At 39.7% G+C, this 26,194-nt stretch overlaps 1 protein-coding gene across 1 annotated transcript; it reads right to left on the bottom strand.

The window, feature by feature from the left end:
- Nucleotides 1–1,206: 1,206 nt before the first annotated feature.
- On the bottom strand, nt 1,207–25,567 carry LOC139116603 (mucin-2-like). Its single transcript, XM_070679200.1, has 19 exons — nt 25,371–25,567; nt 24,042–24,109; nt 19,746–19,835; nt 18,193–18,735; nt 17,627–17,784; nt 15,743–15,899; nt 14,846–15,077; nt 14,085–14,134; nt 13,254–13,570; nt 10,738–10,882; nt 10,276–10,449; nt 9,052–9,289; nt 8,109–8,393; nt 7,634–7,680; nt 6,435–6,628; nt 5,912–6,019; nt 5,115–5,400; nt 3,915–4,379; nt 1,207–2,567 (listed from the first exon to the last, which is right to left on the bottom strand). Exons 1-19 carry the CDS (start codon nt 25,565–25,567, stop codon nt 1,207–1,209), a joined length of 5,115 nt encoding a protein of 1,704 aa, XP_070535301.1.
- Between the last annotated feature and the right edge of the window lie 627 nt (nt 25,568–26,194).

Raw genomic sequence — 26,194 nt, 5'->3', positions numbered from 1 at the left:
TGTCCATTCACCAGCATTGGCAGATAGTGTCGTTGGTGCAACTGTTGTTGTGCTGCTGACTGATGTCGTCTCTGGTGTGACTGGCGTCGTAACTGTTGGTGGCTCTGTTGTCGTTGATGTTGTGTCACTCTAGTTGTTGATATTGTTGTACACTCACAATCGGGATCGCAGCATTTGAACCGGACGCCATAATTGTAGCAAAGAGGTGGCCTTTGGTCGACATGGAAACACACCAATCCATGATTGACATCGCATGTCAGGTCTTGCCCGGTTAGGTCATATGGCACATGCGGCGGTACCGCTAAAGCACATTCGATGTCTACGGGGGATTCACAAAAGTTGTAGTGGTTCCTAAGGACGGGTATCAGTTCGAATTCTCCTGGTGCTTCGGGATCTATCTTGTTACCAAATTCGTCATCCATCCATTCTGTCCATTCACAGTCGCAGACACACGTAGTTGGGGGCACCAGAGTGGTCGTGGTAGGCTGTGATGTGGTTGTTGTCGGTTCTATCAATAAATAGAATTATAAAAGGTTTCTAAAACGCCGCGGAATTTTGATATAACAACATTTCTAAAACATCGTAGGATCCGCTCTGATGATGAGTTTTTAAACTACTTAGGTTCAGAAAGTCAAAGCAGTACAACTGATACGATATGATATATATCATAGATATATATATATATATATATATATATATATATATATATATATATATATATATATATATATATATATATATATATATATATATAGTGTTCGAACGTCATATGGTACATATGAAACTCTGAACCTCCGAAATTCAACAAGGGACCTTAAAGGCATACAGTCACCTGTAATCTAAATATGCCCATATATGGTCAAAAGGGCGTTCCTTGGTAATCAAAATGTCCATGTGTGGGCGCTGTTTTTAAAAAGTGGCCATCCGCTTAAAATCTGTGATCGGTTAGATTTTCTCTTTCCATGGTAACTTTGGCAAAATTAGAACAGGTGACAGTATACCTGTAAAAACAGTTTGGCCTTTGGAGATGTGTAGCAATTAACGAACAATGTAAGAGCTTACCATAAGTGAATAACAGAGAAAACATTCCCAAAAACTGAAATTCAGAACCGAATCGTGATTTTGTACCAACTGCATTAATTTATCTTTATCTGCATACAAATAGTAGTCTCAGAGAAGATGACGTTTGCTGGCGTATCATGCTCATCACGACTTGCGGTGCTCTACCAAATCTGCACTTGATTTCATTTTAATGAGTTTACTTCTGAATACAAATATTACTGAATGCAGGAAAACTAACGAACCATAAATAATTGTAGTTGTTTTCTCTGTCGTAACATCTTCGGTTGTAGTTACAGTCGATGTTGTTGCGGCGGTTGTTTGTTCTGTGGTGGTGGTGCCGGTAGTTGATTTTTCTGTTGTTGTAGGTACACTGGTAGTGGTTTGTGTGGTTGTGGTAGGCACACTAGTGGTGGTTTGTGTGGTTGTTGTAGGCACACTGGTAGTGGTTTGTGTGGTTGTCGTAGGTACACTGGTAGTGGTTTGTGTGGTTGTGGTAGGCACACTGGTAGTGGTTTGTGTGGTTGTGGTAGGCACACTGGTAGTGGTTTGTGTGGTTGTTGTAGGCACACTGGTAGTGGTTTGTGTGGTTGTTGTAGGCTGCCTTGTCGTTGTTGTTGGAACTTCTGTAGTGGTGCTTAGAGTTGTGGTCGGTGATGCGGTTGTAGTTGTTGGCACAGCCGTGGTTGCATTACAGTCGCAAGGTTCCCAGCAACACAGGAAACGAACTTCGTAATCATAACACAGCGGTGGTCTTTGATCGACATGGTAACACTCTAGGCCTGGGTCGACCTCGCATGACAAGGTTTGTCCTGTTCGGTCATATGGAAGGTGTGGTTCTACGGCTAATCGGCATTGGATATCTTCAGGTGACTCACAAAAGTCATAAAGATGTCTTAAGTCAGCCTGCAATTCAAATTCTCCCTCAGCATATAGAATGTCTTCCTTTCTTTCATCGTCATCCATCCATTCTGTCCATTCACAGCATTGGCAGATAGGTGTCGTTGGTGCAACTGTTGTTGTGCTGCTGACTGATGTCGTCTCTGGTGTGACTGGCGTCGTAACTGTTGGTGGCTCTGTTGTCGTTGATGTTGTAGTCACTCTAGTTGTTGGTATTGTTGTACACTCACAATCGGGATCGCAGCATTTGAACCGGACGCCATAATTGTAGCAAAGAGGAGGCCTTTGGTCGACATGGAAACACACCAATCCATGATTGACATCGCATGTCAGGTCTTGCCCGGTTAGGTCATATGGCACATGCGGCGGTACCGCTAAAGCACATTCTATGTCTACGGGGGATTCACAAAAGTTGTAGTGGTTCCTAAGGACGGGTATCAGTTCGAATTCTCCTGGTGCTTCGGGATCTATCTTGTTACCAAATTCGTCATCCATCCATTCTGTCCATTCACAGTCGCAGACACACGTGCCTGGTGTAGTCCAATCAAGTACTGTTGTTGAGGGCACCGAAGTGGTCGTGGTAGGTGGTGATGTCGTTGTTGTAGGTTCTACCGATAGAAAAAGTTTCGAAAGGTTTCTAAAACGCCTCGGAATTTTGATATAAATAACAACGTTTCAATTCATTGTGGGATCCGCTCTTATGACGAGTTTTCAAACTACTTGAGTTCAAAACGTTACAGCATTACAATTGATATGATATGAATATAATAAAGTTTCCGTTCACTTTCAGTAAAATGATAACGTTGTGGCCCGTGACGTCATCAACAAGTTACCATTAAATCCTATGGAACGCACGATGTGTGGTAAAAAGGATATATATATATATATATATATATATATATATATATATATATATATATATATATATATATATATATATATATGATAAAACCCGAGAACGAGGGCTCTTCTGGTATATAAAGTCCAACCCAACGATAAAATGTCGAGACCGCAGGCCGAGACATTTTATCGTAGGGTTGGACTTTATATACCAGAAGAGCCCTCGTACTCGGGTTTTATCCGACTTAAAGACTATCGCCCCTAAGTGATATATTTTCGTAATCAATGTGTTTACGTCAACCGTCCCCTTTGTCAATGTAACATGTTTAGGATATGAATTAAAACTTTTATTTGTGAAATAGCCTTCCAATGTAATGGAACATCCTATAAATGCCCTAGGGCACATTAGTTTATGTTTGTACCACCGCAGATATTTTGTTGCAGCTGGTTTCCGCTGTGTTACCAAATTTGAATATTAGGGAAAAAACGTACCAGATGTCTACAGAATATGACATGTTCACTTTTGATTGGACAGTACTTTACTACGGCGCTGTCATTCGTTTCTGGAATTTGGTGACCAAGGCTTTACAAGTAAATAAAACACCCTGAATTGAGCACTCTGATTGGTCAATCAACAGTAGATAGTTTTTAAATATATATATATATATATATATATATATAATATATATATATATATATATATATATATATATGATTTTTTATAACGTCATATCGTACACATGAGACTCTGAAACAAGGGGCCTAATGGAAGGTTTTGGCCTTCGGAGATGGAGGAATTAACAAGCAATGCTGGAGATTACGTTAAGTGAATAAGAGAGAAAAAAATTCCAAAAAAGTGAAATTCAGAAGCGAATCGTGATTTTGTACCAAATCTTCATTATTGTATCCTTACTTGCATACTAAAAGCAGTCTCAGAGAAGACGACGTTTGTCAACTTATCATGCTCATCACGACTTGCTGTGCTCTACCAAATCTGCGCTGTATTTCATTTTAATCAGTTCACACTGTCATGCCGGTTCATTTGTGAATTTTCAACTTGAAATGTACCTTCACACTAAATACAAATATTACTAAATGAAGGGAAACTAACGAACCATAAATAATTGTAGTTGTTTTCTCTGTTGTAGAGACAGTTGTTGTTGCAGCAGTTGTAGTTGTTTGTTCTGTGGTGGTGGTGCTAGTAGTTGATTTTTCTGTTGTCGTAGGCACGCTGGTAGTGATTTGTGTGGTTGTCGTTGGTTGCCTTGTCGTTGTTGTCGGGACTTCTGTCGTTGATGGTGGTCCTCTGGTAGGTGTTGCAGTAGTTGTGGTTGGTTCGTATACCCAGGTGGTTGTTGTTGACTGTGGTGGCGTTGTGGTAACCGTAGTCGGTGGAGGCAGAGTCGGGCATTCAGTCACGCAGTCCTTGCCGTCCCAGTATTCACCATACGGGCATTCACAGCCTTCCACACAAACATCATAACACTGGTCGTCACTCCCCCTTCTGTAGTAGTTTGCGCATGTCTGGTTGCAAACAGATATACAGGGACTATACGTCAAACATCCCTCGCATTGAATGGCTGCAAATGGGTAGAAAAATAAGTTATGAGTGATGTGGAAACAGAGAATGGTCGGTGATTAGATGGGCAATCGTCGGGAATCCCGGGAAAAGAATTGCTTAAGCAACGATCGTACCCAATACTGTGTTTTCAATCGGGTTCGAATTCACAACATACGGCATCCAGTTACCAAGCGGAGAATCTACAGGCAGAACCGCTCGGCCAAATCCCCACTCTCAAAAACAAGAGGTTAAATAACAGGGCTAAGTTTTTTCTGACTGCAACCGCTCCACACGTTTTACAGTTCATGATTCACTCAAGCTCGTATACTCACTATCACACATCGCACACATATTTTATCGAAGAATTTTCTCTACGTTACAGAGGAAAACAGCGGTACATGGCAGATAGATTGAAACGAATAACGTGCGATTGGTAAAATGCAATAAGCTTTCATGACATAATAAGATTCTGAGAAGCAAAAGAAATTGTAAGTTAATGCAAAAGATCGAAGATGAAATCTGCACATGTTCACTGTACATGGTAAGAAAGGGGAAATTCGGAAAGACTATCAGAAATTCAGGGGCACGGTATGATTAATTCGGTGGGTCAGGCAGGGATACAAAAACAGGTTATCAGGTGGACGGGAATGGAGCAGTGTACAGGCAAAGAAGAAGACAATGTATCCGCTGGATAAAAAGTGAGAAGGAAAGACTGGATCAGAGATGTAAAAGTGAGAAACTAGGCAACACTTACGACACAGCTCTTGGCTTCTCCATTTGATGTGAACGCCCTTGACACTGCACTCATGTGCATACAGGGCGATAGCCGTGCATAGACACTCGCAGTCGCCGCCAGTGTCGCATCCACAGGCGTCGTATTCACATCTAGTGTAGAAGGTTTGATAGGGTACTTCGCTGTGGCAGGGGCGGAAGAGGTCAGATTTGATGACGCTGCAGCTCTTTTTGGCCCAGTTGGCTCTCTCTGGGTGAAGTTCGCATGTGCTGGGAATGACGGGAACTTCGGGGCAGTAATCAAGTACCTATTTGCACATGAAACAACAAAGAAAAAATGAAGATTTCATTAAAATTAATAGACAAGATATTAATTTTAAAATACAAAAGAGGTATGTAAGTAGATATTTCCGTTGAAGTATCGGTAAATCACCACAGTGTTAAGACGACATCTTAAAAGTGCATTGCCCCAACAGCATTTCAGTTTATTCTCTTACTTATGTTAATTAAAATGAGGTTTTAAAAATCCGATGCGCTCACTGTAATTTGTGTTGCTAATAAAACTGGTATAAGCTTACAGTTCATCGTAATAACTTCCGTAAATCAAAAATATAATATCGCTCTAAAACTCGACATATTACAAGCACGCTAGTAGTTTCAACTTGAGGAATGTGGAGTCTTTATGACTCATTCAAAGTCACTTTGTAATAACGTGCGTGTGTTTCAAAATTTGAAAAAGTCGCTTTCCCACATCACGCAGCCATGATAGGACTTTAGGTTCACACAAAATGCGAAAGTTCAGTACAGAAACAAGCTTACTTTCCAACTGTTACCGAATTCTTCCGGGAGTGTCAGCGGGAAGCCTCCAGTAGGTGGCTTGAAATCGTCGTTCTGGTCGCCATTAAAATTGCCGCAGAGTCCCTCGACCTAGAACAATAAAGGTGTTCTTGTCAGTGACCCGGATTAGCAAGATTCCATGTTTTCATCCTGATAAGCAATTTAATTGGACGGAATTTAAAGCGGTTTCGCTTTAATTTTGTAACGTCCATTATAAATCAGCATCGTTAGAATTTGTAGAAACACGGGTTTGGATGTAAATTAAAATAACTTTCACGGGGCCACTAGCTACGTACCCGGCCCCTAACGCTGTACGTAAGGATTTTCAAGGTTTCTCTTAATTAATACAAATCGCTGTTTATATCAATTAAGTCGTTACTCTTGCATTGCAATTCGATTTTCGAAGTTTAAAAAGGAATTGGTCACTGTTCATTGTCAGATGTGTTTATTTTTCCTGGCCAAAACGTCAACAGCGGCTGTGCTTATTATTTCGGTCAACACGTACCAATCCTCTGTGAGTGGGGCTTAATTTGACGTAAACCCTTGTCCCATGATCCCACATTACTGTCAAGCCAATGGATGTATGGACGAACAAGAACTGTCCAACTTCACTCAAGGCAAACCCATGACCTTGCCCAAACGTCACTTCCGGTGGCATGCCCTTAACGAGTTGCACACGGTGCCTTGAAGAGCCTTTACCTGAAATCAAACATGTAAAAACAACGTTTCATTGATATGAACAGAAAGTTGGTACAAAGCATCGGAGCCAACAAGGTTCATTCATTCGGATATCGACCTGATAACCTTGTAAAGTTCAACTTCAGAAGTACTTGAAAAACATGTCTCTACTGGTCAATATCTTAGAACCTGACAACAGTCTCATTTCCAAAACAACCAACTTTTAATGGTTTTCCGGAACCGAGTTTCAGATACATTTAACAATAATTATCGCATAGCTTACTTTTGAATATGTACACAGATATTTTTTTCTTTGTTTCAAACTGTTATGATACGTGTTCAAAAGAGATCTTTTACTAATTGAATGCTAATAAATGATAGTGCTTCTGAACATTGACAAAACGAAATTCGTATGCTTACCTATATTAATGGTTATGGCTTTGGTACAGGTAACACCACTTGTCCCACATGGAATGTTAGCGACCACAATATCGAAGTCATAGGGATGGCGATTGCTTGATGTACTTGATGTACTTCGAGACAATACATACTCGCAGGCTCCGGCGAACTCAAATAGTTTTCCGTCAAAAGTCATGTAGTGCGGATCCCCCCATGCTACGCAGGTACCTTAAAATCGATGGTGCGAAAACAGACAGAGAGAAGAGTAAAGACGCGCCCTAAAGCTAGAACTCCCTGCAGCCTGTAAACACTGTCGAAATGATCTGCGTGATATGTTGACCCCATATTTAAAGGGAACAGTGAAGGGCAGCCGTACTTTCATCTCTGGTTTCTCCTCTACAATTGAATATCTTCATTCTTAATATTGATCGCATCCATCCTACACAAAACGCTTCATGAATAATGTTCTTTGAAATGTAGAAATGTGCAATTCAGTACTTTCAAAATCTCTTAATTTCCAGTTGATTTCCATTGTAACACAGTGACTGATGTGTATACCGCCGAGCTAGGAAAACGCATTTACTGTGATATCATGCATGGATTTTCTACACTATAACTGATACTTACCTGAACACTCTTCTGTTTCGCAGATCCATCGAGTACCGTCACATTGACTGAAATGGAATAGGAACAAACAGAGGGTGACGTCCCGAGAATTATTTCCTTCAAATGAAAGCACAGTCCTTGTAACTGTACAACACGGTGTGCAAAGTCCGTGATTTCAGATATTTGGCACCTTATCGAAAGTTTAGACAACAGTCGTTCAACCATGCATAGCAAACTGGCGTAATTCCCCTTTTCTGTCCATACCATATTATAAAGTACCCTAATACGCCACGTTACGTCATATTATGACACGTTTTGTCATGTCATGTCATATCATATCATATCATATCATATCATATCTTACATCACATGGCATCGAATCACATCAGAATGAATTTTCTCAATTACATGATATCAAATACCACACTGTATCAATCATATATATCATCATATTAATCATACAATCATACTTCGCAGTAAAATCCTGGTTACATACCATCGATTGCAATCAATCTGTATTGTTTGACCGTGCTGATAACTACGCCCTCCATGGTGGCATGGGCAACCGCTCGGGGGTACACACTCAAAGCCGTTCCACACCGTTTGGTTGTTACACTGGCATCCGGCTTCACAGACGGCTGGGCTGCAACCCTGGTACTGGTGCATGTTAGAACAGGTGGCCGGACATGTGGTCACGCATTCGGTATATACCTGGTTAACCGGGCAGCTGTTGCCGGGACACTCGACCCCGACGCAGGACCAGCTCCCGCCCTGACATTGGCTGAAATGAACAAGTTAAGGAAATTATGAAACAACTGAGATGTTTTATCACAGAGCTGCCGCGAGATTGTCACCTGAAATTGACCAGTCCCTACATGGTTACACAGTTTGATAAATCGTTTGCCACAAGTGAGTACATTATTACACCGAAATTACGTTGCCCAAATTATTACTTTCTGTGCTCTTTTGACGATGTTAAATTGCACACTATTGACACTGTGTGACCTCGCTCACTTCTTCATATTCCATATCCACAGTAACTAACGTAGAACTATGCATATACAAAGAAGATCAATGCATGGACGCTTTGTGTACCACATAATGTACGGTAAATTGGTGTACTGACTAAGTCGTCTTTGTTTCACATATCCTGACTTAAGCTAACTACATGCAGTATTATTTTAAAAGAAAAGGAATAAAAACTAAACCGAATAAAAAGCCAACATAATAAAGGCCAAACCAGACACTGTTCACCATCAAAAATGTTTTTCTTTTTCCATCAGAAGTCAACAAATCATACCGTTAGTAAACAGAATCACATTTTGAAACCCGCGTTTTCAAAATAGTTTTCGATCGCTAAAGTCGTTTATCTGTACATATTTAGCTCACATACACCGTTATCACCTCGCATGATCGTGATTATAGATGACAGCACTTACCAGTAACCGCAGCCCCTGTTGATGACGTCATCTGTGCGATATTCAATACCGTTGTGTTCACAGGGACAACTGCTTGGGAGAATACAGTTGCCTTGGCGATCCGTTACCATGCCATCGGGACATCTACATCCGGGGACGCACTCGCTATCGCAGGGGCGTCCGGAATGAATTGCCTCGCAGGATACATTGCATACCGATGCACACTCGCGGTACACTTGGCCGTACGGACAGACAATTTCTGACGGATGATCAAACAAAAATGTAGATTGATAATGTGGAATTCCTGTCAGTGACCTATTAATAGATGTAATTATTCCTGTTGTCGGGAAGCCTTCAAGTGGCCCTAAAGCGACCGAACGCCGGGCTAATCTATAAAAGAAACTTGTCGTCTCTCTGACAAACAACTGATGGACAAAATCGATCACGACACCGCTCGGCGATGTCTCCAACCAAAGACGGTCAGTTCATATCCAAACTCGACCTACAATCTCTCTAACCGACCTATTTATTGAAAGGGTCCAGTTCATATAAGAATACCCCGGATCTAAAGCTTAGAGCCCAAATACCGACCTGTATCATGAACTTTTCGTTTCCATGGTGATAATGGTCAGTGTACAAAGGCAATTCTAAGTAAGATCCTAGGTTCGTTTGCAATACTAGCCTGAATTCCTCGGTTTTTGACGCAAAGACTCCGACTAATGGCTTACAGGGTTCGGGGCTAATTTTTTGAATGGCCCAAAAATAGTGTCCGAGTCGAGGTTACTTACCGCATGCTGGAGCGGAACTTCGCCAATCGAGGACAGCGCCCCCATTGGCGCATACATACGCGTAGTCGGCAAGACTTTCGCAGTGACAATCGTCGGTTGCGCAACTGCACACATCACGGCGGCAATTCTCGTAATAGAGTTCAGGGTTGACAATTGCGTGGCATGCTGGAAAAGTGAATTTATCGCATTCAGTACAGTGTGTGTTACTTCTGAACAGTATTTTCTGCCAAGAATTGTAAATAATTTCAATGTCATGCTAGCTTGCTGACCTTCAGAAATTTGTTGTTTTTACACATAGTCCCTCCACACTTTTACATTAACTTGAAAAAGTACAAAAAGTTCTTCCTTTGATTACTCTTGATTGGTCAGTTTCACAATTAGCATAAACACAAGACACCTCATGTCAAGCAACGGGCACAGCCTTGGCAACAGAAGTTCACGAGTTGTCAAATTATACCTGTGAATACAGGATCCGTTTTCAGCATCCCGCAGTGTTCCTCGGCAACGATCTGTCTCTGGGAGTACAGGTCACACGGATGTAAGACCAAGGTGTCCTCAGGCACAACGTCATCGCATGTCACCACCAGCTTATACTTGTTCGCAAAGGATTCTGGGCTCGTTTCTATGTCACCTGTTAGAAATGCAGGAAAGCGTTCGACACTTAGTCCAAAGTTCGCTCTTTGTTCAAACATTCGCATGATTCTGTGTGCGTGATTGTGATTTTAACACTTTGTAATGGTTGTGATTTTTATTCTAAATCAAGAGTTGTTTTTGTTATTGCGATCAGCATTTGCCTCCATGGTTTTTAAACATCCATGCAAAGAAACAATGCTAACTTTTCTTTGAAAACTCGGTTAAAATTACCAGAGAATGAAGGGTCGTTTGAAAATTTATGACATATGCCGATGTATAAACTCACCCGCCATGGTGTAAAAGTCGTCCTGTTGGTTGTTATTAAAAGTACCGCAGAGTCCACACGTACGATGGAAGTGATCTGTGCTCACTTTGACGTGCGCCCTCAAGTTGTTGTCCCAGTAGACGTGAATTCCGTTCGACAATGCGACCTGGATAAAGGGGCACGAGAAACTTAGTTACAGCTGTTTGTTTCGATTTCTGTTTCTCCAACAATAGCTACCTCTCATCTCCAAAAGTCCCTAAAAATATTATGAAAAATTCCCACTTTTAGCGACTCAGATATGTCTCAAATAATTTGACAGTGTACACACAGTGATATTACATTTTTTGTTTGTACTTGCTGTGCGGGATTACGACACAATGTTCCATATACACAAAACAAATAAGAAGTCATTCTATGATTTATTTGACGGCAACTGGCAAGGAGGCAAGGGGACATCTTTACCCATTCAAGTTATCAACACAACGAAATAAAAAGCACACACTTTGTACATATACCATTCGTCTGATACTGCATGAAAAACTCCGAAGTATGAACTGTAGCAATTTTTGAAGTACCCGAAAACAATTTTGATCTTAAAGCGATCGTAAAGATAGGTATTTTTATAAATAAAATATCTTTCTGATGACAACATAAATGCAAGAAACGGGAGTAAGAGGTACCATACATACTTGATGTATTCTCATTTTTATTGTAATATATATATATATATATATATATATATATATATATATATATATATATATTATATATATATATATATATGTATGTATGTATGTATGTGTGTGTATACATATATACACATATATATGTATATATGTGTGTGTGTGTGTGTGTAGGTGTGTGTAGGTGTGTGTAGGTGTGTGTCGTGGTATATATATAAACGTCCCGATTATACATAAATACGTATGTTGAGCTAAGAATCCTTTCACTTCTGTCTGATGATTGCAGGATGCGTGAAACTTAAGTATGATAGATCTCATTACTTCATACCTGAAGTAGTTATATATATATATATATATATATATATATATATATATATATATATATATATATATATATATATATATATATATATATCCCGAATTGATAAAGAATGTAAGTCGAGGTCGATAAACATAAAGCTGTTTGTAGGAATAGTAATTGTTGATGTATCCCATCAACGTTTACTTATAGATGATATCAATTATAATTCTTGTTTGCTGTGTAACATTTGCGGTGAAGCAAAGTCTGTGTGGTATCCGTTCACTAGTCGGCGACTTTGGCAATGTCGGCTGGGCATTTTGTTCAATTTCTACTCATATTCTCCTAATTGTTAAAGTTCCCAGGTGTGTAACACGTGTCCGAGGCGCTAATTTAGAAATTAAATTGAACAATGTATTGTCACGTTTAATCGTTACGAGTCAAGGTATTTTGTTTAATTGATGGAAACGACGTAATGAGTGTCACGTGTTCAGCGTTGCCCTTCTCAACGAATAAGCTTTCACATGCTAATATTTCTTTAAGAGACTCGTCTGCGACACAGATGTATAAAGAATGGGGACGATGTAATTTCAAATAAACTTTGTAAATAAATCATACCAGCACTATGCGCCCTGTGCACGCGCCTCGCAAGTGTTAGACTTAAAGTTTTGCTCATTTTCCCCAATGAAACTTCCAATCATTCTCTCACTGCCCTGTCGCGCACCGAAAGCAGAACCATTGTCCCGATCAGATATTACTTTTGACCTGAAATTATTGCATTCAAAGGAAGCATGCGCTTCGAAAGAGTTAGACCCAAAGTTTTGCTAATTTTCCGCAATGAAACTCTCAATCATTCTCTTACCAAATCAACTAAAAACCAGGGGTCATGATGCACATATGGTACTGGCGAATAAAATTACCCCGACAATTACCGATATTTGAATTCAAAATGGCCGCCATCCCCGTATTAACATTATGGGCAACGCAAAAGTTTCGATTTTCAAAATACTATGACGCTGAAAATTATTCTTACTCCAAGAGTTTCAAAATGAGTCCCCATAAGTCGTAGATCCGGGAATACTAAAAATTGACAGGTCAGATATGCGTCTCCAATGTGCATTGAAGTAGCCTAGAACGTATTTACACTCAGCCTGGTTTATTCTGTTATTGTAGCAGTTTTTACAGACATTGCTGTCAATTGGGTGTATAACTTACACGTACTGATCATAGAAAGCTCTAGAACTTTATATCCAGGCGCTATATCATTTTAATTATTTACAAATATTGACCAAATTAAACAAGTTTAATCAAAGTGCATATTTCTTTACATTTTATCAACTTCGCTTAAATGATTCTGTGTGAAGACGATCATAAATAGACCAGAGGCACAGGATAATGAAATTTACTGTTTCGTCAAACTTTCGGCTGTCTTCTTGCAATCTCTTCTTCTCGGGGTTGCTTTTGAAGCAAGAATAGTTAATCTCGAATTACTGCAGCAAAACGAGGCTGAAAGTAACGTACAGGTTTACATTAAGAGCAGACTATACTTTATATACCTGCGTGTATATCGACGACACTTTCTCGATGTAGATGTCGGCAGTTGAGAATGGGAAATGGTTGATGTCGTTGCCGTTGAAAGAGACCTGGTGCTCCCGAAGTCGGACGGTATCGTCGCCAAACTCGATGATAATAGACTTGGAGCATGCGTGGTGGTGCCCATTCTCGCCACACCCAGAGATTTCTACGATGATGTGATAGAAGTTCTGCTCTGAGAAGCAGTCCTTCATTAAGGTGTACGAACATTCGCCGACGAAGTCATACGGACGACCGTCGAATGTTCGGTAGTACTGTACCCCGGAGAGAGTGCACGTTCCTGGTCAGTGAAAGTAACGGCACACAATTACAAAGTTAGTGAATGACAAAACTGGTGAACACAGCGTTTATCAAACAGAATATCAACAAATTAATAACACGAAGTAAAGGAGAATCTGCTAACATTGATATAGTGTATCTATTAAAGACCTCCATTGTACATACATACATACATACATACATACATACATACATACATACACACACATACATACATACATACATACATACATACATACATACATACATACATACATACATACATACATACATACATACATACATACATGCATACATGCATACATGCATACATACATACATACATACATACATACATACATACATACATACATACATACATACATACATACATACATACATACATACATACATACATACATACATACATACATCGTGCGTTTCTACACTTACACACATATATGTATGTTGACACACACACACACACACAAACACATATTTATATATATTTAACACTAAAATTAAAGCATAGTTACCGTCACATATGTTAGTGGTGCAACTATCCCATCGACCATCTGCGCACTCACTGAAAGTGTATAAGAAATGAACAAATCTTTGCAATGAAATGATAACATGCAATCCATAATGCGTAACATTCAATTACACGTTTCACATTTTTGATAACCAATAATCATTTGAAGATGAGAAGAACGCAGAGATGAGCGGCTAGGCTCTTACAAACGATACTCTCAATTTCCGGCATGCCGATATGCTGAGTGTGCTTGCCTGGTTTGCCTTTGTGACGCTGTGAACAATGGCAACACGTGGTACATAAAATCCGTAATAACGTTGTTTTCATATTCGTTTCTGAGACAAGTATAAATATATATTGATTGTTTCAAACTTGTGCAATGTTTGCCGATACTTGGTCCTGCACACAATTAACTGGTTCGGCAATGACGTATACACCGTGTTTAGCTTCATCTCTGTTGGTGTTTGAGAAGCTGTTAAATATTCCTCGATTTCGGAAATTGGTCCTCGTTGCAATAATTTGGAGCGTGTTACGGATAAATATTGCCAAAGAGTTGCTACGTAGAGTTAGAATTTTATCAGGGAATGATATTATTGAGCTAAGCATCCGACAAGAGTCGACATAGGGAAGTTTGTAAGTGTGGTCGATTTTCCGGTATTTGCATAACACATGGTCGTGTACTGATTTCAGTGTTTTTGTGACAGTGAGTGTTAAACAACAGCCTGATAGTGGAAATGTCACATTTTTAATGGTGTGTTCTCTTACCACTCGTTGCAGTCATGGGTGATGGTCGATCCGGCCGGGTACTCGTAACCATGGTAATTGCACGGGCACTGCGACCTAGAAAGACACTCGTCTTCATGGAGATATGTTCCCGCGGGGCAGTGGCACCCTTCAAGGCAGTGGTTGCTGTCACAGTTGTACAGGCTGGTTCGGCACGTCTGCGGACAGGTGCTTCCACAGTTGTCGTACACCATGCCGTTGGTACAGTTCACAGCTGCCGAGAAAATTTAACATACGCTGTAAGCTCATAAGGAAATAAAATGACCAACACACTAACCGATGTTACTTAATTACATTTCAAGCGCAATGACTCAGCATATACTAAACGATCGAAACCCAAAAAGTATGAGTAGGTGTACCGAATAAACTAATTTTGGCGCAATGTTTGGCTTTAAGATTCATTTTAATTTTCTTTGTTGGAAATGTGAGTTCAAACCCCATTCAACGGCGTTCTACAGATGTTATTATGCACGGACGTAGGGTGGGTTGCTCTCAGTAACATCAACTCTCTGAAACACGCGGAACTTTGTACGGAGGAGAGGGGATTACGGTTTTATTATACGCAAACTTTTTAAAACATGTGCTAGGTTAAATCTAATGCTTGACGGCATAGCAAAGGGCAAGAGCACGGTCCCTCCGCACCGTGCACGTGACTAACGATACTTTAGCGTCAAGGAAATGCAATGCTGACAATGTAAACACGCACGCGGAAAGTTGATACGACTGAAATGAACAAAGTGTCAGAGAGCGAAAACGCTGCTTATGGTCGATTTGAAAGTCAATGAAGAAGATTACAAGAACAGTGCATAGGTGTTTGTGTGGATAAAAAAAGTTGAGCTGGGGTTTTAAGGTGAAAACACGAAGATATATTTAACTTACGACATAGATTCGGCAGACGCCAATCAAGAAGAACTCCACGCTTTGAACACTCCTTAGCATAGGCTGTGAAAGTGCTGCACATACAGTCATTTCCCGTGACGTCACAGGCGCACACGTCTCGTTCACAAGCTCTGATATATGGCGTAGGATCAACTGCCTAAGATACAAGGAAAATATTGGTTCAAGATGTTGGTGTATATTAGATTCAAGATATGTTTATGTTAGCGTGTCTAGAAAACGATAAAACTTTCCCCGTCCAAACGTCAAGCCTTTAACTTTTGTTCAAATTCTCCTCAAAGAAGCTTTTAACCACACTCTTACAAAATGAATAACAGTAAGTAATCAGGGGCTACCTTGCGAATTTTGGTGCCAAAGAAAAAAAGTACTGATATTTGAAATTAAAATGGCCAGTATGCCTCTTTAAACCGCATATGGGAAAATATAAATTTCGATTTTCCACAAACCTTAGATGGCGAAAACTTTACCTATTCCAAGAGCTTCAAAGCCCCACAAGCGTTAGGCCAGAAAAGATTTGTAAAAATATAAGAGTCCGACTGTGTTTCCCTGAGGCGCATTCTACCTTTAAAATAGACTGTCGAACCAAAGTACAGTGATGACAACGATACAGAATTAAAGGGCGGAGATGACACCCTTTACATCTGATGGCGCTTTAGCTATTTACACTTTATTCAATAATATATTATAAAAGTTCTTCTTCTTTCCTTCAATAAACATTGATGGCAGACACCAATTGTTCCGGACACGTCGTCCAAATAAAGCGAGCTAACAATGGGGAATGGGGCCGACTTGAATAAAATGTAACTGATCGATGTTCATCAGTCAGTAGTACCCGGATGTTGCCTTCAGATATGATGTCATATAATGGTAAGAATAACAATCATGATTATATCTCATAGTAACACTGTCATATGACAATATAATTGGATAAATAACCATGCATTATTTAAATAGATATAATCAGTGTTCCCCATTTCAAGCTGAAATCTGTACTATAAACAAAATATTTGACCACTGAACTAATTTTATCGATACTGATCGGAGGGTAACTCATTGTGCAAGGAGTGAGAGTTCGAAAATGATTTTCTTGCCAATAATCGTTTATGAAATCAAAATTGAACTGTTGGGGAGCGACTATGATGACTTCAGTTATAAGAATTTGAAGGTCAGGTCAAATAATTTAGTTTCTTGATAGCACGTCCGTATGTAAATATTATGTCAATGGTTTCATTGAAAGAGAAGTGCGCTGAAAGTAAATGCCTCATGTGCGAAACGTTTTCTAGGTAGCGAAGAAATTAATCCTTATGATTTTGCAATAAAATTGGATTTTTGTAGGTGTGAGTCACATTCCAATAATAGCCCGTTCTCATCTTGTAAAACTAAGCAAATCGTCTGAATAGTGAGCAATGGTTAGCAGTATGAATCTCCTGTCAGGAAAAGTGACAGGACTTAGAGGACAAAAGGATCAACTACGTTTACTTTGTCAAAAGGGCATGCAGATATTTTCAATAGTATAAGAGAAAAAACCTGCGAAAAAAAGCGAAAAGAAAGCGAAAAAGTTGAATCGACGAGAAATCTTTGAATCGAAGAGCATATTTATGTCCTGTTAGCTAATATTAAGAATACTTTCATGTTTTGCACGCAATGGCAGGTTACATTACATCAACCTCTTAATCTCGAATCTACAGTATGTTCAACATTGAAACGAAAATTATTGTCATCGACATTGCGTTTGGTTTGTGGAGGAAATTATCAGTGAAAAGTTGAAGATGTGCTTCGCCGGTGGTCTTAGCTGTATTCGAAAGATTACTGAGTGAAAATCATTTTTTTCTGCCGAAAGTGGACGTTAGGATTAGCATCGCCTACCATGTGACAGTCGCAGAATGGATTCTCATTGAGCAGGTTACACACAGAACTCGTGTAGCTCTGCAACTTTGCGAAATCTTGCTGGGTCATGCCATTGTGGTTGAACGCCCCAGGGTCCGTACATATCGTTGGATCGTAAGGTACATCGGGACAGCTCACTTTGAAAACAAAGGCAGAGAACAATCGCTACATATGTAACACGATATGAAGATGAACAAGTAGGTAGATGTATCACACTGCAATACCTGTTATTATATGACCTTAAACTTCTGAATGTCAAAATGTTGGTTTGATTGTCGGATTTTGTAAATCCACTTTTGGCTCTCAAAGTGACCCCCGTCCATTTAATTCAACGTTTATTTTCTTTCAAAAGATTTTCATTTTGCTTTAAAGAGAAGGAATCAGCCGCCCCCTCCCCGAACATGCTTGATAACAAGGATTGCCCCGAAAACAGTCATACATAATTTGAAAAACACTCAACACTGTTGAAGAACTGTCGACGGAAATTCATATCACATACTTTTGCAACTTTCACTGTATTACTGACCGTAACTACTATAACTTACTATCGGGAACTTTCCATGTGACCCCGAAGGATTGCTCTTGGCCTGGGGAAAGAGCCAGTCCAGTGGATGTAGTAAGGTCGTCTGTCGGGTCATTGTTGTAGTGTCCACACAACCCACAGGTCTTCCCAAAGAGCTCATTGTCCACAATTTCGACATAAACGGCTTCAAAGCCGTTCCAAATCAACTTGAAACCAATGGTACTTTTCACCAGAATGTACCCGGCGACTCGCTCTATAATGTAGCCGTGGATGTCGGCGGGAACGGTGAGCCGGACCCCAGCCAGCGTCACTACAGGTTCATCGTCAACGCGACTAAGCTGCAGCACGCTCGACTGGGAACCCTCGTCAATGGTGATTGTTCGATCGCACCCGTTGTAAGGTGGGGTGCACGTCCTGTCATTGGCGACGTAGATCTTAAAGGTATCGCTGAAACAGTCTCTGACTAGCGTGTAAGTGCAGACACCTTCGAAGGAGTAGACGTAACCGTCGAATGTTCTATAATGAATCTGTCCCCATGTGTTACAGAATCCTGTTATCGGCAACGCTGGAATTGAAAAAATTGTACCGATGATAACGTGCACTAGACTTGGAGTCTGTTATTCTCATCGACTCATCAGCTTACATGTATGCACAGGTTAGTACATCATATAGCTCCATATTACCCACCTACCTACCTACCTACCTACCTACCTATACCTGCGTGCCTGCCTGCCTATCTACTTGTCTACCTGCCTACCTACGTACCTACCTACCTATCTACTTGTCTGCCTGCCTGCCTACCTACCTACCTACCTACCTACCTACCTACCTGCCTGCCTACATCCATATATGTACATACATTTAAAAACACTTTTAACTGACGCTATCAATTTGGTAACACTTTCAATAATCACGTGACATTTGCGACCTAATATCGATGATCCTATTTACTAAAGAAAGATACGCTGCACGATTCTGAATATTCAACATCATTTCTATGTGCGGTACATTAAATCAATGTCACAAACGGCGATGACAAGCAAGCACGCTACTTTAGCACAGATATGTCAAAACTGGCGAAGCCTTACATTTCAGTGTGATATTAAGGTAGTTTGCGCCTCGAACGTGAAGGACTTCAACTTTTGCTCAAACTTTCCTGAATGAAACTTCAACCGTTCTCTTCAAGAATCAAAACTAAAAATCAGGGGTCATCGTGAAAATCTTATTACTAGAGAAACAAATTACCCAAGATTTACCGATATTTGAAATTCAAAATGGCCGCAATCCCCGTGTTAACTCTACGGAGAAAAATAAAATCTCGAAAACCAAGCCTTTGAAAAGTTTTCTTACACTAAGAGCTTTAAAATAAACTCCACAAGTGGTATACCAGAAAGAATTGTAAAAGTTTGAGAGTCCGAATATCTGTGCCTGAGGTGTGAGCTACCTTTAGTGAATATCACGAAACCTAATTAATACATGCAAAGATCAAAAATACTTAAAATATAATCAACGATTACAGCTTTAAGTTTCTTTCAATGTATCTGTTTTTCCACATGATAGTGGAGTTGAACTTACCCGGTCTGGCTGTGACAGGCATGGTTGCCGATAATGTCGTCGGGCTGAACGTCGGCAATTGCGGAATGACCGGGGCAGCTTCGATTTCTTCTGCATAATATAAAAAAGATTACAATACAGAATCATTCCCTTTTTCGAATTATTTTTTGGTGGCGATGAGTTATTCGAAGGGTATGTCTGGAATCTGCGACAGAAAAACGTCAGTTACATGGAGCCTTTCAAATATTTCATACATTCTATCAAAACCAAGGAAATCTTGCCATATGTTTTGCATCAGTTTCTCGATTGTGAAGGCGTTTTATGAATCTTCAAATGAAAAGCGCAAGAACAACACAATTTTAGAAAAAACAATCCTTACTAGGAACTCGGATATTCTCAATATTAACGTTGAGTTCACTCGTTTTCTGTACAAATCAAGAGACGTTTTCGGTTCATATGTTGAGACACAGTACATTTTTTGTAATGCCGTAAACCTGCAAATTATTTTCACAAAAGTTTCAGTTTGGTCAATCTATATCATGTGCATTAAGCCCACGACAGAATATTTCAACATTGTTTGGAATCAACACGGACATTACAAGTATCATAAATGTGGATCAGAAATTTCTGGTATTTTTCCGGGTCATAAAATTCTTTTAGTATTCCTCAAGTCTCCCTAGATTTTCAAAAGTTTAAACTAAATCTCGCACATACCATCGGCTAAGCCGGTCATCATAGTAGCGCGAGCTTTTTTGGCTGTTGATATCTGTTCCTCGAACTTCATGAACTTGGGGAAATCGTATAGTGTTTTAGGTGGGATTACGTGGATTTCGATGTATAACGTATACGTGCGTAAATTAACCGCTTAAGTTTCCTTTTTGCAGTTCGTAAAAAAATATGCATGACGAAAAAATCCTAACAGTTAAGGTGGTATGTGAAAGTGAAAGAATTCAACTCAGTCAAAGTTTTCCCAGGGAAACTTTTAACTATTATTTTAATATCTCAAGATCAAAATCGGGTATCACAGTGCAAAGTTTGGTACCAGAGTAACAAATTACCTAACATTTACCGACATTTGAAATTCAAAATGACCGCTATCCCTATGTTAACTCTATTGGGAAAATATTATTTTTTGATTTTCGAAAAGCTATGGAGGCAAAACAGTTCCTTACATCAAGAGCTTTAAAATGAGCCACCCTAAAGTGGCAGACCATAATAGCATTTACAAATTGAGAGCCAGAATATCTTTCTCTAAAATAGTGCAGTGTAACATTTCAACAAATTTTAGAAATATGGGACATTGAAACAGGTTTCAAGTTTTAATGCGGCGGGTTCAAAAATATGTCACCTGGCGTCGGGGGTTTCTTTCAATCGTTTAATCGAATCAGAATCTTTCGACACAAAAAACACATCCAGGAAACATAATTTCACATGGAAATCCGGGTCATACCAACGCTTCGAAAATATAGAACACGAGGCTGTTACGAAAAAATATGTCACCCTAAACGTCAACCAGCAGAAAGAACAATACTGCCATAACACACCTTGTCGAAAGGAGTTAAACATTGCACTTGTGTGGATAAAAAATAAGTCCAAAACCCCAAATTACTAAGGCAATAAAAACTCCAGGTGTTCGCGATCAACACTGGAAAGAGAGTGATAAAACAAGCGATTCCGGTCCAACCCTTCATTCAAGTAATATGACTGGCGAAAGGTTGTAGCGGCAACACCTTTTGTCGCTTTGCGCCAAATATCTTTAAATAATCTGATATTTATCCTTTGCATTTTCCACTTTGTGGAAACCCATTTTGTTGTCTTATAATTGACTGAGAAGAAAAGTATTAATACATTCTTTAAACTGCGTCATTTCGACAGAATTAGTTTATTCGGTGAACGCCAGTAAAATACTTGCTATTTGGATGTAAGGTTTCAGTATAAGATGTAAACGAAATGCCTTGGAACGGTTACAATTCATGATTTGATATAACGTTTAAATGAATTTCAACGCATGTCGCAGGTAAAGGACACATATAATAGACATAACTGAAGACTCATTCACAGAATTGGCAAAACCCAATTACACATGCTGGTTGCGAAGATGGCCGTGCCGGGAAGGGCAATTCAAGATATACGAGTGTCATGACCAACTCTGCTTCATTATTACCCTAAACGTAGAACCAGCCACGCACGTTGATGCCTGGTGCACAAAAGGACAACTATGGGACAGGCAGTCCATTGTCTGTCTGTTTACCAACTATCGGTCTGGCGGATCATCCTTTTGTTTGTCAGAATACCAATGATCAATACATTTCTGTCATCAAAAAGTTGCTCGAATGAATATTTCGTGAAGTAAATGCAATAAGCAGGATCATCAGTACTTTAATAGATAAAATGCCGCGGTGGTGTAGGTAATGAGGCCAGGTTAAGAGCACTGACCCTAATAAGACAAGACACGGGATCTCTCCGTTGTCGTTATTCAAGCTACATGATTACTAAACATTGCATCGGATCAGCACGTAGACTGAAATGAAAATGTTACTTCGTCACTGTTAGTAAAGAACTACGATGTGTCACATTATGATGTTTGTGGAAACCAATACGCATGCGTAAGCTAACCTTCGGAACTTATGTCAGAAATAGGTACTCTGAAGAATTTAATATTTGGTTTAAGGACACATATAGAGATTGATAACCAGTGCACCTAAAAAATCGAAGTCTTCGGAAGGGCTTGTTTACGGAGAAACAATTCCCCTTAATTCAATGCTTTGTTCTACACTTTAGTTGTTCAGTTACGCCAGGTAGACATGTCGACTTTGATTGATTTTTGGTGCTTAGGCGACGTAATAGATGTGGAAATATTGGCATGCCTTATAAACTAACGTTCTGATGACGCGGGTTTCTAGATTGCGACATAACACAGCGGGATAGTTTTGCGTGATCTAGATTTTTACCAGGCAATCGTCATGCTTTCTAAAGGTTTCAACGTGAAACACAGATTATACACTGTAATTGGTGGAGGCACCGTGGACCAGTTGTTAGGGTAACTGACTCACTATCAGAGGATGATGAGTTCAAGACCCGGTAGATCCTGAGTAATGGACTCACTGTCATCAATTTCACAATCATTATTTTCTTTCACGGTGAGTTCGAGACTCTAGTACGGTGTTGTGCCCCTCAGCAAGGCACTTTACTCCTCAGTACACCATTAGGGGTTAGTGGGTCATGTGTTTCCTCATCCTGTAATCGGGCTAACGCCCGTTATATATATATCTATATCTATATCTATCTATCTATCTATCTATCTCTCTATCTATCTATCTATCCATCTATCTATCTATAAAAGAAAATAATAATTATGACATTGATGGCAGCGGCGACGACGATAACGATGATGATTGTTGCCGCCTTTGATTTTGTTCCAAATGATGGTCTTATTGTTTTCAATTTTTGTGTTTTTTTACATTTTGCTAATAAATATGTTAACCGAGAATACGCGAACGACTTCTATAGAAACACGCCTCTTTACCATAACGCATTCTCACAGGTAAAGCCTGCACCTCCATGAGTTTGACAGCGCGGCAATAAACTTTTGATTCGTCAGGTAAGCAGACCAAAGGATCCTGAAATTACATGCAACATGTCGAATCTACTCTGGCGCCCTTCAATATATGCTCGATAACATTGGACATCCATGATCCTTACAAGTTACAATCAGCGATGAAATACGCAGCCTTAAACACGTAAAACACCTTAACCCAAGGCACATCAGTAATTCGTACCTTAATTCGACCTATTTTTCATTGTCTTGTGATATTAAAGAGAAAAAGTCGTGACTCGGCGTCCCATTAGCCTAAGTTCCATGTCGCAGGTTTATGATAAATGGAACACGCCACGTTCCAAAGAAACCATCTATCATGAACGCCAATTGGTCGGGTCAGAGTACAACGGAGAGACTCAAATCTTAATCTCCCGGGCAATGCCATCCGTGGTAGATCAACTATGATGATGGCACAAAGAAACCACACATCCCACTAAGATACTTATAATTATCTGAAACAAGTATTACCCTTCCCGATTTTGAAATGTGCTATTTTTAGATTTCGTTTTTTGCAAAGATTAAGTTATATATCTTTGGTAATGATATGTTTGTCCATATAGTGATATAATGTACATGATATGTTTGTGAATGTTTGTCTTTCTATGTGGATTAATGTCCGAATATGAAAAGTGCTCATTTTGCGTGTACAGAAAGTAAAACGAAGGGACGGATAAAAGGATAATAGAAGCTAATCTACATACGTAAGATGGCCTACTCACCATTGTGTTGTATTGAATTAACTGCTGATTCGTGTCCTCCTACTTGATCGACCAGGTTTTCCTCAAACCTGAAAATAAAACAATACAAATTTGCCTTGTGAGCTTTCCACAATGATAGCACGTAAAACAGTTAGGTAACACTCAACGAGAATGCTGTCATTTTTTCCAACTTGTCAATAAATGTTTCACCGACAGGTGATTAAACTGAAACTTTACTCTCTGATTTACCAGAATTTTGACGAAGATATCAAATTAAAGAAATGTAATAACATCTACCATGCATCACGAAGAATATCTCTAATATCATCCTTATTTCATATTCTCCCCTTGTGCAGTTTTCTTTCGCTCACACAGAAGTCGAAAGTGAAAGAGAAATATAAGCTGGTGAGTCTATATTCGAACAAACGGCCAAACGCGCAACAGCTGAACTCAAGGTGCATAGTATGTTTGCACCAGTAGCGATATCCAATTCAGATGCTGACCACTCGCTTCTCTTCCTACACAGTAAGGGTGGGTGTAACACGGACAACTGTTAAAACTACAGTCTTGCGGTGAATATCTTTTGCCATCATTTTGTTTCCTACGCCTTTTCCTATTATAGTGTCTCATAATTTATGACTATTCAGTGTATGAACAGTTGAAATGCCCTTGTCCCAGTTATGAAAAGTGTTGCTCATTTGAATAGGTGGTCAATTTTAGGCTTCTGTTTTGATGTAGAGCGCTTGCCCTAGTGTGTACTTTATTTAATAGGCCTTGTTCTAACCTTCTGGCACGTTTGTTTTTGTCGCCTTCTTGCTACTCAATAAAGCTTGCCTTTATTAAATTTGAACAGTACTAGACGCAAGTCACTGACGTAATCATATGTCATCACGAATGACGTCATTCTTTCGACCTCGTCATTTATAGATGCAGATATTAAAAATCTTGTCGTTATGCCGTTTAGAAATTATTGACTTAATTAACGACGCAGAACTTAGAAGAGACAAAGTAATGGATATTTTTCCCTAAATTGACCACCCTTACATACAATGTCATTGTCGGGGACGGTTCAAAGTCAGAATAATTCCTAATCTTTTGTGACACGAACGTTATTTTTTTTATCTTCAACAGACTTGTTGTGCGTGTGATTGATAAGGGATCTATTGTAAACATTCATTCAACGGGCAATGTTTCTCGTTCGGGCTCTAAGTCAGGCGAGAAGTAAATTTATCTGAACTTTTCGATCACCGGAACAATAGTTCAACTTTGATACGCGGCCCTAGATTCCTGTGCTCTTGTAGTTGAATTGGGCGTGTGCAGTTTACTACTCGATCTTTGGCCACCACGAACCGGTAGACAGAGTAGTTGACGGCCACGGTTTGTAGGAGAGATTCGTCTGGTTGCTTTTCCCCTTCAAATGCGGATTCTTTGCGCTGGTGGTGAGTATTGATTGAAGTAAATGTTCGATCGTGGTAGTTTTGTCCCCTCTCCTTCATTGAGATGGGATGCGTTCGGTTTTTAACGTTACAAGTCTTCTGCTTATTCATTTTTACGAGATCAAGAAAAAGATCGCAACCGATAAGACGATGTGTACCTGACCCATCAGGTCACAGCAGGGAGGGGGAAAACGGCGAAGGGAAAATCCCAAAATCAAAGGGAAAACTCTCATGTAATACAGATAGCTCGACTCTTCTAGAGTGCGCTGTTCGAGGAAAGCAAACAATGACATTAAGCTCTTGTATTCAGATGTGCCTGGACTGAAGAACGCTTGCGCACAATTGTGAACCTAAATGTATATGTAAGTTACCATTGTTGTGCAATATCAGGCCAAACCTAGACAGTAACTGCATATGTGATTTTTAATTGTTCTTTCAGTAAGCATGAAATGCTGAGTGCAACCTGTCGAAGAATCACGACGTGTCCTTCACTTCCGTGAGAAGTACAGGAGTCCTCTACGATCAACCTTGTCACAGGCAGGAAATTTTTGCAATATATAATGTATTGAGTTATTAAGTTGTAGCGTGAGGTATGCGCTTTGTGGCATATGGATTTCCGTGGGCGTATGGCATCTTAATCAAGATTTACCTTAAGTATGTGAGAAGTTGGTAACATGGACAGAAGCGTATGCCACTCCTAATTTTGTATAAAAAACGGGGAATTTTAACAGGACATTG

The sequence above is a fragment of the Ptychodera flava genome, chromosome 17, assembly GCF_041260155.1.
Source record: "Ptychodera flava strain L36383 chromosome 17, AS_Pfla_20210202, whole genome shotgun sequence".
Taxonomy (NCBI): Eukaryota; Metazoa; Hemichordata; class Enteropneusta; family Ptychoderidae; genus Ptychodera; species Ptychodera flava.
This window is presented reverse-complemented; position numbering and strand designations above follow the sequence as displayed.

Excerpts from the sequence above, each read along its gene's own strand:
- LOC139116603 (XM_070679200.1), bottom strand. The coding sequence starts at position 25,567 with ATGAATAAGCAGAAGACTTGTAACGTTAAAAACCGAACGCATCCCATC. Across the intron at positions 10,883-13,253 it reads TGTCGTCGATATACACGCAG|GTCGCATTGTCGAACGGAAT; the intron begins GTATATAAAGTA and ends CCCTTTATCCAG. Across the intron at positions 7,681-8,108 it reads CAGATTGATTGCAATCGATG|TCAATGTGACGGTACTCGAT; the intron begins GTATGTAACCAG and ends ATTCCATTTCAG.